General features: G+C 49.1%; 1 protein-coding gene across 1 annotated transcript; it reads left to right on the plus strand.

Annotated features, from left to right (window-relative positions):
• Nucleotides 1–2008: 2008 nt before the first annotated feature.
• LOC311373552 (protein crumbs homolog 2-like) lies at nucleotides 2009–8822 on the plus strand (the record flags this gene model as incomplete). The annotated part of the gene is made up of 4 exons (XM_084490295.1): nucleotides 2009–2047; nucleotides 2440–2595; nucleotides 4045–4171; nucleotides 8604–8822. Coding segments are annotated over exons 1-4 (504 nt in total). The 5' UTR covers nucleotides 2009–2045.
• Nucleotides 8823–12496: the final 3674 nt, after the last annotated feature.

The raw sequence follows: 12496 nt of genomic DNA on the forward strand, positions 1-12496 counted from the left end.
GGCAACTGCAGCGTGGTGGGCCCCGGCTACGAGTGCGCGTGCCACGTGGGCTACGCGGGGCGGGACTGCGGAGAGGAGGCGGACGCGTGCGAGGGCCACCTGTGCGCCCACGGGGCCACCTGCCTGCACGGGCCCGGCCGCTACGCCTGCCTGTGTGCCGAGAACTTCCGGGCCCCTCTGCAAGTAAGACCTGGCGGTGGGACAGGAGGGAGAGGGGGACGGGAGGGGGGACGGGGGGGGGGGGGGGGGGGGGGGGGGGGGGCGGGACGCAAGGAATACCGTCACCGTTTAAAGGTCCCAAATGATACCAGCAGGTGTGAGTGTGATTAGCCGAGACAACTCGTTTTGAAAATCTGCAAGTGGGCGTGTCCACCTAGATGTGTGCCGGATAGATGAGTGACGTCTGCTACAGTCCCACTGGGTAGGCTGGTAGACTGATCTGTCCAGCACACATCTAGGTGGACACACTTGTGACGTCACTAAAACACAGGAAGTGATTTTCAAACGGCTTGTAACGGCTTCACACTCACACTTGGTGGTATTAAACCTTTAAGCTTAACATTGTGTTTCTGGGTTAGATATTGACGCTAGGCTCTGCAATGTCCGAAATGGTTAGCTTCTGTGATAGCCACCGTGGGCTAGAGCGAGTGAAGTCATCACGCTCTGGCCTCAACTGAAAATATACGAAGCGGGGGTTTAAGATTAAACGGTTGATTCTGAAAAAAGTATAAATGATCCGAAAAGGTATATTTAAAGATACAAGTGTGTTGGTTTGTTAATGTTTGAACAAAGTTTAACGTTAAAAATTTACCAAGTTGCGACGTAGTTGAAGTAGTTAGAAGTAGAAGTGTCAGCCCCCCATCACACGGGGGGGGGGAGGTGGAGCTGAGCAGACCCGACTAGACGACATGCAGTGCGCCAGACTAGAGTAGACGATAACACACCACAATTCTACAGACGCGTTTATAAACATAAGCCCTGTCCCCGAGACCGGCGAGACGTATTGACATTAACCACCGGGTGCCGGTGTGTCAGAAACACCCCGAAACAACACAACACGACACGCACATGATTACAGACACGCTTTGCGTCTTCAAACGCGCATGGCGCTTACACACTTTTTCTGTTAAAGTCGCGAAAAACGCCTTTGAAAAGAAAAACGCAAACAAAACCGCGAGAAGACAAAAATGCAACCCCCTGGTTCGCACAGCGGAGAGAGAGAGAGAGAGAGAGAGAGAGATGAGACGCGCGGGCGCTAAAACCACAAAGCGGGGGCCCTGCTCCGTAAGCACTTTCCCACGTCCTCCCCTCTGCCTCCCGTCAAGCACGCCGGCGCCTCAGAAGCCAGCGAGACTCCCGAGTTCTGCCGTCAATCGGGAGCACTGAAGAACCGGTTCAGAGCAGCTAGTGCCTCTCCTCCGCCGCCGCTCCACGGAGCCGCTCCGTCTGCCTGTCATCTGCCGTTAGCCTTGTACCCCCACCAGGGGAATCCCCCTCAACCATTTATGCATCCCCATAAACACACACACGTTCACTGCTATAGCTCTTTCTTGTGCAGCAAAACACAAAACATTGAGTGCTCTCTCTCCAAAGGCTACACACAAACCTACACACACACACACACAGACAAATGCATACACACACACACACACACACACACACACACACACACACACACAAACAGACACACATACACAGACAAATGCATACACACACACACACACACAGACAAATGCATACACATACACGCACACAAACGGACACACACACACACAGCTTTTCAGAACCGACTCGCTCAGCAAGCAACTGGATCAATCGCTCAGCTCTCCTTTCATTGCCAACATCTTTGCAACAAACAGAGAAACTGTTGTTGTTTCGTCTCTTCCCCTGTATCTCAACCTCGGCATCTCTTTTTCTCCCCCGTCTCCCTCTCCGTCTCCCCCCCTCTCTCTCTCTCTCTCTCTCTCTCTCTCTCTCCCTCTTCGCCTCTGTTCCCCTCTAGTGAACGAGTTGAAGAGATACCGTGGTACATTGTTGTCAGAAATATGTAAGTACTTTTTGTTTTTCGTGTTCCAACTTTGTTCAGTGTCTGCGTGTTTGTCTCCCAGTCGGTCGTACACGCGTCTCACACATAACAAAACGCTCTCAGAGTTAAATGCCTGCCGTTTATTTAAAGCCTGGAACGGAACGCGGTCCGCGTCTCGTCTGAGTGTGTGTGATGTGATCGTCCCTGTAGCTTTAAGAGCAGCCAAAGATCTTTAGAGCCTTTGTTGTAGACACACACACACACAGGCGCAGGCACGCATGCACACACATAAATACACACGCACACACGCACAAAAACACACCACACACACACACACACACACACACACACACCTTTACACACCCTTCCCTCAGATGTGTATCTAGTCATCTGTATGCCTGCTTGATGCCTAGGGGGGGTGTTGTGAATTTGCCATCTGCCAGACGGCCCCCCAAGCTCCCCGTGTCCATCTGCGGCGACGACACCAGGAACTACACCTGCTTCAACGGGGGCAACTGCAGCGAGCGCGAGCTGTCCTGCGACTGCCGGCCCGGCTTCATGGGACACCGGTGAGGACCCCCCCCCCCCCCCCCACCACCACCACCACCACCACAACACACCCCACCCAAACCCCGCTCACGATGGCTGACACCAACAGGGGAGGTCCGAGACTATGGAGTGAAGGTTGATTTATGTCTTTGGCTCGCAGGGATTCCGAGTTGCTTATTTGCATATTTGCAAGCAGCAGAACGCGGAGACACTTTGTGGCCCTACTTGCAAAGACGCTAGTCAGCAAGTGTACACAATTCGGTAGGCAGGTTTCACTGGAGAGGGATGGGGTTGAGGTGAAGTGTACCAGGGTTTGAGTTCCGCTCCAGTTCAGACTAATAAGTTCCAAGAGTCTCTGAGCCAAATAACTGCTTACCTGTAGACAATTAATGGAATTCATGCAATACTTCAAAACGTATCTCGCTATCCATCCATTTAATTATGGATACTATCATTTATAAGAGCTTATTTGGCATGGAAAATAATATGAACTACAGAAAGCTAAAAAACATGGTGTTCTATAGAGGTTTGTTGTGTTAGACTATAAGCTCAAATATGACTTGGACTGATCTCTCGGCCACCAAGACACAAGAAAGAACTGACTATTTTGCTATCATTTAATCCACATCCAAATGCTCCAAATGTTCTACCGTGCCTTCATTGAAAGTCTTCAAACCTTCTGAAGCATCTGTTGGTCTGGCAGTGCTACTGAAGCACATCAAAACACTGCAACACTGAAACAAAAGCCAGTAAACCGTTAGTAAAGTTAAGTATGAGGTGAATCTATAGAAGCAGAGCAGTGAATCAGGAGAACATCATGGGAGACTAGAGTCACGCCCAGGCGTCCTGCTTTGAACTGCTGCCATCTGGCTGACGGAGCTGCCCCCTCTAGTGTCTAAGAATAGATCCAGCCTCTTGCTCGCACCACAAGCCCTTAAGTTCTTAGACGGGTGAGGCACCAGCACCTTATCCCCCTGCACTGGGACCAGTGCTTCCTGGAATCAAGGAGGGGGGAGAGCATCTGGGATGGGGGAGGTGAGACGCCCTCGTCTTAGCAGGTCGCTCTCTTCTACACCAGATAGAACAAGTGAAGGGCAAACAGCATGGTAATGTGGATTGATTGAGGAAATCAGACTCTTCCCTGGAGGTGCCCTACAGTATGGGTCTTTACCCATCTCCATAGGCATCGACTGTGACAATGGAAAGGCACAATATAACATATATGCAATGGTTTATACATCTCTATGCATCTGCCGTTATACCTATTCCAATCAAGCAATGTCTCTCTCTCCTCTCCCCCCTTCCTCTCTCTCTCCCCCCTCTCTCCTCCCCACCCCCCCTTTCTCTCTCCTCCCCCTCCTCTCCCCTCTCTCCCCCCCTCCTATCCCCCCCTCCCCTCCCCTCCTCTCTCTGTCGCCCCCCCCCCCCTCCTCCTTTCCCTCCTCTCCCCCCCCCCCCCCACCCCCCAGGTGTGAGCAGGAGGTGGACGAGTGTAAGTCCAACCCCTGTCTGAACGGGGGCTACTGCCGCAACCTGATCAACAAGTTTTCGTGCGTGTGCGACATGAGCTTCACGGGCGACGTGTGCCAGACGGATGTAAGCGACCTTTACTTTTACGTAGCCGTGCTGCTGTGGCAGAACCTCTTCCAGCTGCTCTCTTACCTCATCCTGCGTCTGGACGAGGACGAGCCCGAGATAGACTGGGGGGCAGAGGAGTGACCCCCGGGGTCTGGGACTGGGTGTGTGTGTGTGTGTGTGTGTGTGTGTGTGTGTGTGTGTGTGTGTGTGTGTCTGTCTGTGGGAGTGTGTGTGTGTGTGTGTGTCTATCTATGTGCTAAGTTTTAATCCAGGTACATAATCGCTAGATCACTTTAAGTGTAAAAACTCAGATAGTGTTTAAGTGTTTAGTTCGGAGCTGTGACTGTGCCTTAAATGACTCTTTGTCTTTACCATAGGATCATTTATAATGTATTTTGTGGACAGTGGACAATGGACTATGGACAGTAATACATCATAGGTTCACACTAGTAGAGTAGGAAAGCTGGCTGGGATCTAATATAAGTATACATCTAATACACATACAAGTATTAAATCAAATATAAGTATATATAAGTATATCTTTCAACGATTACCTCGATATGGATAATATCATTAATGAATGCTTGAAGGCATTCACTATTACAAAAACGATTACAAAAAAAGAGTCCCAGAGCTCCAATCATCATATGATCACAACAGTAATGTAAGCATAATATATTACCCAGCTGTTTCACCTTTTGAGTGATTCATGCTAGAAAAACCCAGCTACAGGAACATAGCACTAGAGAACAAAATCATATGACAGTTTTGCATTTGCACGGATTAGAAAATGAGTTCTAAGGATGTAATTTATATGTATGCCAAAGGTATGGTCTTTTGGTGAAGTGTAACTGTGATAGGGTAGTAATGGATTCATTTGTGGGATATATCACATTTATATAACCTGTTTGTTAGTGAGCAGGCTGACATTAGTGTTTATAAAAACCAAACTAAAGGGTTGTGATTTGCTAAGGTCACTATGGGGGTTGTGATTGGCTGTTGGTAATGGGTGCGTTTGGGCCTGGTTTTTCCCGGTCTGACTGTGGCACGGTTGTATGTAAGAGCTGAAGACGTCTTTACCATGACTGTGTTTGTTGTGAGGGGTTTGCTTTGACTCTTTAAATCCATGTCCAAAGAGAGTTAATGAAAGAAGGCTGTTTGAATCCCATCCATTATTCTTCATTTGTCTTACAAGTCTGTATGTGATTTCTGTTTGTCTAGCAGTAAGACAGATGTCTCCAGCATGTCATCTGTTTCTATTTGTCTGTCAGTTATTGTGTGCTTCACTTTCATGTCTTCTCATTCATTCTGTCTCCAGCTTAGTGTCAATGTCTGTATTTCTTGTTTTCGAATAAAACAGAAGAAAAACAACTTTCTTAGCATCTTTGATCTGTCATCTCTCCTCTGTTGGTCTCTGTTGTCAATCATGATCTGTTTCCAACCATCCCTCCCTTGTCATTCATTGTTTCATACTGCTGTGTACCGATTAAAGAAGCAACTGACATTCGTCACATGCCAACCGAACAAGAATGATTGAACTACAGCCAAGATGTGCCAATTGTCCTTGGGGCAATGTGTGTACGTCTGTACGTGTGTGGTTTGTGCGCGTATGCGTGTGTGTGTGTGTCTGTGTGTGTGTGCGCTTGTGCGCGTGTGTGCATCCATGCGTGCGTGCGTGCATGTGTGTGCTCGCCCGTGCGTTTGTGTGCATACGTACCCGTGTGCGTGTGTGTGTGTGTGTGTTCCCATGTGTGTGTGTGCGTGTGTGTGTGCTCGTCCCTGTGTGTGTGTGTGTGTGTATGAGCAGCGTGTGCAGCAGTCAGGTGGCGTGCGGCGGTCCAAACATAGCAGCTTAATCTCCTTAACAAGACGGAGGGAAGGTGTGACTCCCGGAATAATCTGACGCTCACAAGCACACTGAAAGGAGACAAGTTTGGCGCCACTTGATTCGGGCCTTCTGCCTGCATGAGAGTCTCAGTGAACGGTGGCTCAAACAGTGGGACCAGAGAGGGGGGGCAGGAAGTGGTTTGTCAGCGTCTGTGCTGAGGCGGCCGTCCTTTGAGGAGAGAGAGAGCGAGAGAGAGAGAGAGAGCGAGAGAGAGAGACTTATGCTTCGCCAGCGGAAAAAGAGAAGGGAAAAAAAGATGGCATCACAGAGCATTCTGCTGCTTCAGCAGAGAGCTGGTGGCATTCACATGGGTTTGGGGAATCTTATGAGGGCAGTTATCCCGCCCGCCCGCACACACACACACACACACACACACACACACACACACACACACACATACACACAAAACAGAATGGCTACAAGCACCCATGGACACACACATAGGTGTCTTGTACCAGCACACACACACACACAAAACACACAATAGATACAAGCACCGATGGACACACACACAGACACAAACATTCACATAGGTGTCCTGTACCAGCACACACACACACACACACACACACCTATACCTGCAGATACGGAAATAGACACAAACACCCATACACTCACACAGACGTTCCTTCAGATAAGGTCGGAGATTGTGCAAACCCTCATACACACACACACACACACACACACACACACACACACACACACACACACACACACACACACACACACACACACACACACACACACACACACAGAGTACATAATGTACGACAGCAGAGAGGGAAACTCTCCGCGGTGGCTGCTGTGTGTCTGTGTGTGTCTGTGTGTGTGAGAGGAGGGGGGGGGTGGTGGTACCGTAGAGACTGGTTAGCGCGCGGCGTCCCCGTCTCCCCCCGGCGGAGGGTGAGTGATGGCGGGGCCTGGCTGGAGGCTCCGCGGCGCGGCTGGTGTCACCGCCTCCCTGACAACAGCTAGCTCCAGCGCTAGCCTGACAGGTAGGCACTTCTTAGCTTCTCCGCGGGAGTCAGAAGCGAGGAGGGGGCGAGATGTGCTGTCGCCAGCAGAGTACCTGTTTTTTTGGTGTTTTTTTTCCTGGTGGTTTTTCGCCGCCTTCCTCGATTCCGGGATTTGCTTCAGTCGACTTTTCTGCCTGGGTTTTGTGATTCTTGATCTTTTTCTTGCTCCTTCCCTGTGTGTTCAAATCAACTAACTTCTATATTATATTACATTATAATAACACGATTTCAAGGCGAGTTTGCATCACGTGGACGGTTCTGTTGGTTCTGTTTGACAGCTCAGAGCCTCTCTACCGTGGCACAGAGCCACCTCGCTGACGTAAGTTACCGACCCCGTCCCAAACCCACAGCGGTGACACTGACGGCTGTCTCTACTGAATCAACGGGTTGTTGGGATCATTGCATGTTCAAATCACCAGGGGGGATTCTGGGTCAGTGGTGGTGATCTGGGGAGCTTCGTCTGTGCTTGGTGCTCGATGCTTGGTACTCGGTGCTCGGTGCTTGATTGGTTCGTCTGCCGAGTGTGTTGTGGTTCAGACGTGCTTCAGGGTGACTCCTGGCTCAGGGAGTACAGGCCCCGTAGTAGGACCGAGTGTCCCCTGCGTGTGGTGTTACATAGGATGTGACATCAGGTGTTACATCAGGTGTTACATCAGGTGTTACATCAGGTGTGTGTTAAATCCGGCTGGAAGCATGAGGGTGTGAGAGGGGTGCTCTGGGCATGTTACAAGCGTGTTCTTGGGGTGTTAGAGAGTGCTCCGGGCGCGTCGGTGGTGTGTTCTAGGCGTGGTGCAAATGTGTTACAGGCGTATAAGAGGCGGTGCTCTTGGCGTGTCAGTAGCGTGTCCACGGCCGTGACGGTTCCCCTCCCCTCTCAGACGGAGCGCGCTCCGCAGGGCTCGCGGCTGGCGGCCGTGCTGGCGCCCTGTCTGGTTGTCCTGGCGACCGTGCTGCTGCTGGCGCTGGGTCTGGCGCTGGCCCGGCTCCGCGGGTGGCGGCGGCGGCGGGCGGCCGGAGGTTTCCTGCCACGGCGCCTGGAGGAGGGCGGGGGTCCCTCTTCTTCTTCTTCTTCTTCTACGGCGCCCGGAGACGTAGCCCTGCGCACGCTGGCCGCACGGGTGGAGCGGCTGGTGTGACGGAGGCGGAGCCACGGGACGCAGCGCACACCTGTGTGTGTGTGTGTGTGCGTGTGTGCGTGTGTATCTGTATGTCGGTCTGTGTGTGTGTGCCTGTGTGTGTGTGTGGGAAGAGGGACTGAGAGAGTGAGGAAGGAGAGGGAGGAGAGGGGCGAACAGGAGATATTATAAATCCATTGCAAAGACGCTGTCGTATAAACCTGTTGACACGTCACAGACTGCGACGTTGCCCCTCTGAACATCTCTCTCTTCCCGTCCCTTTCTCTCTCACTCTCACCCCCTCCCTCCCTCCCTCTCTCTCTCCCTCCCTCCTCCCTCTCTCCCTCCCCTCCCTCTCTCTCTCTCTCTCCCTCCCTCCCTCCCACTCTCCACCTCCCCCCCTCTCTCTCTCCCCCTCCCCCTCTCCCCAGCTGACCTCTGCGGGGCTGTCCTCCTCCCTCCTGCTCCCTGTGACCCTGCTGTCGGTGCTCCTGCTCCTGGCCCTGGTCTGCTCCGCCGTGGGCCTGGTGGTGGCCCTCAGCCGCAGGGCCACGCACGGCGCCTACAGCCCCAGCCGGCAGGAGAAGGAGGGCTCCCGTGTGGAGATGTGGAACATCACCCAGCCGCCGCCCATGGAGAGACTCATATGAGGACGGGCCGCACGCCACACGGCCCAGCTTAAACATGATTAAGGATGGGGCCCTCAACATGATGACTAAGGATGGGGCCCTCAACATGATGATGTTTAAGAATGGGGCCCTAAACAGGATGATGACGGAAGGGTGGGGCCACTCTACAGTCATTCTAAGGCCGATTTGGGAACAATCGGAAGAAGGGCAGACTCCAGATCTGCAACCTCGGTCGGGGCAGACACATGGTGGACCGATGGTCGTAACGCGTGTGTGAGTGAACGACACAAATCCATGTCGGGACGATCCAGATTCAGCCAAACATGTTCGGTTTAATCTAAGCTATGGCTCGGGTGTTCGGGTGGTGAGTAGTGTTGGAACGCGCAAATTGGCAGGTGAATATTTAACAGCCAATTGAAAGCGTGATTGCAAAGTAGCAGGAGCGGCAGAGAAGACGGTTGTTTGGTGGGGTGTTCAAACAGAGTGGTAGAATCCACTGTCGCGTCGCATGGGGGGGGGGGGGGGGGGGGGCACAATACAGTAAGGGGGCACAATAATTGTACTGAGGGGGCATCGGAGCCTTTTACCCCCGGTGGCCCCTGGCTGGGGTAAATGAGCACTGAGAAGTCAAATGGCGTTAAAGCTAAAAACGGAGAGAGTAGAAGACAGAAAGCTTTCATAAATAAACCACCTAGAAAACACACACTCCCTACATTTTTCTAACGCGTGCAAACATGTGATTGACAGGCGTGATTGACAGGCGTGATTGACAGGCAAGATGGATTCCCCAAACAACCAGGGATGATGCCATGATTGGTCAGAAATGAGCGACCAGATATCTAAATATAGAATCAGGTGGTCAACCAGAGCAGATCATTTCACTCACTAGTGGACATCTTGCTATAGCTCATTCCACACAAAATTATAGCTCACAAATCTTTCTGCACCTATAAATGTGTGATGCTCCATCATACTGTCACTCTTTCCAGATCCAGAAATCATGGAGTGTGGCCCCAGGTTACTCCAAAAATAACACGTTTTGATTTATAGCACAGTGACGACTTTCTTATGAAAGGCTTCTAGACTGCTTCAACACCGTAGCAGAGACACATCCCTGAATTTCTCACAACCCCTTTTAGATCAGTTATAAATAATAGATATCAGTTCCTAACTTGTTTTTTATCAGTTTAATAATGAGAAGCCACTGGAATGGACAGAAAATGCTAGTATTGATTATTGTTGTATGTATATAATTTAAATCTCTGCATTTTCTAGTTTTGATTATTTTGTATGATTACATGATGGATGTAAATTGATGTGATTTGTCTGATTTGACAGATTTTGTGATATTTATTTTAAATTCATTTTTATCTTGGGTTCTAATGAATGGATAAGTACTGTACTGTAGTACTTATTGTACTGACCTATAAGAACTGTGCCAGTACTAGTAGTCTGTGATTATTAGGGTTGTGTAACTAGATATTCGTTGTGTACATTTAGACTGCAGACCTGCACTTCAATACCTCATCACCGTCTCATATATTTCTAGATACGTTTCCTTTTAAGCGATGATTAAAGCAGTACTTGAAATAAAAGGGAAGCTACAAAGGGTGCATAAACATGGACAATATAATTTATTTCCGATTCACAGTGCTTACAGTGGTGTACCGCTGCTCAACACTAGCTGCTCATCACCAGCACGTCAAATCCACCTTGAGACAAGTCCACTTTCATAATGACCACATGCAACAGGAGTGCATAGACTAGGAGAAAGAATCCTGTTAGATAAAATACCGTTTAGTTCATATATATATCTGTAGATATATATATTTATGTAAATATATTTTTTGTGACACATAGATGTCTGAAAGCCTTCTTTTAACGTCTGCACTAAGCATGGAATTATAAATCTATTAAAAACGATGATTATTTTTGATCATCAGCTACATCTCTTTAATATGTGGATGATTGACAGGTGGTTGATGAGAACCTTGCAGAGACAACATAAATGTGAGACTCATCTCTGGTCTCCTCAGTCATCCAGTGAGCATCCAGACAGGACGCATCAGTCGTTATGACAACACATTCAACAATAGCAACATTAGCTTGCTGTTATTTTTTTCCCACACAATATTTTGGACACACTTCGAGGGCAGGGAGCGAGACTGGCTGGACACCTTCATATCCCAGAATGCTCCTCTGCCCTCTTCGTACAGTCAGTATGGCTCTTCCTGTGACCACAGTGTCAAGTTGAACTCAGTAACTACACCCTTCTCTTCACAGCACACCACTCAAATTCTTGTGTAAGAGCAGCTCTGAGCAGGCTTACAGTACTCGTGTAGAGCAGCTCTAAGCAGGCTTACAGTACTCGTGTAGAGCAGCTCTGAGCTTGTGTAGAGCAGCTCTGAGCAGGCTGGCCTTACAGTAGTCATGGCTAACAGTAGTCATGTGGTGCGCTGGGAGACACCACACACAGAAAAATGCAGATTTAAACACAAAAGAAAAGCAACAAAAGCAAGGCCAACGACATGACATCATCAGGACTCAGACAAGACATCAACATGAATCAGACATGACATCATCAGGTGTCAGACATGACGTCATCTCGACTCAGACATGACGTCATCACGACTCAGACATGACATGATCACGACTCAGACATGACATCACTATGACATCATCAGGACTCAGTACCTGATGCAGAGCGGCAGAACCGTCCGAAACATTCTGAAACACTCAGCTCTACTTATTCCCACAGGATAGATGCGATTAATACTGGAACAACCGACAACATCAGCAGTACCTTCAGAGTTCTACCCACGACTGAGATTAAACCAAGGGTTTTAGTCTGTTGAATACATATTTAAATACATGCACCAGTTAGTGAGAACATGGACTGTCACATGCAGTGAGAATCACCACTGGTTTGAGATGTAACAATCTCAGGGTCAGACACGCATGTGCGCGCGCGCACGCGCACACACACACACACACACACACACACACACACACACACACACACACACACACACACACACACACACACGTACGTGTCAGGCGTCATCACATATCTGAATGCAATGGCGTGATGGATCATGCAAAGAGGTTTTATAAAAGTCGTCTTGTTCAGAAAAATAAAATCTAAAACATTCAAACATTTTGGGATGAGTGTAATACAACCCCCCCCCCCCCCGCATCAGATACAGAAATATACTCATGACAGCAAAAATACAAGTCTAGCGATAGCTGAAAATAATATCTGGTCGCTGCGACATTAGCGATATTCAAGTTCGAGAAACCCGTTTTAATATTTAGTTAAGAATGCAAGAAGGAGGTGTTAAGAGCAGATAAGAAAAGAAAGAAAAACAGAAATAGATCAACCATAATGTTAACAAGAACACAAGAAAGCTCTCAAAAGAGTGGACCACTATTGGATTCGTACAAAAGCAAAAAATACTGAATTTCAAACAAGGAACTTAACTATCATTTAACAATATATTAAAAAGTATTTTTTACTAAGTATTTAAAACCAACCAGTCACATCCCGTTCCTAAACTGATTACTTCTGCTCCCTCCTTGGGCAAAGCCTCTGGGACTGTATGCATATTCACACCCCATTGATTCAATACGGGGGGAGTTAATGGGGGTCTTTGTTTTAGCAAAAATGAAGAGATAATTCTAGCAGGGCCTCTGAC

Source organism: Micromesistius poutassou (genome assembly GCF_964030765.1).
Source record: "Micromesistius poutassou genome assembly, contig: SCAFFOLD_5782, whole genome shotgun sequence".
Taxonomy (NCBI): Eukaryota; Metazoa; Chordata; class Actinopteri; order Gadiformes; family Gadidae; genus Micromesistius; species Micromesistius poutassou.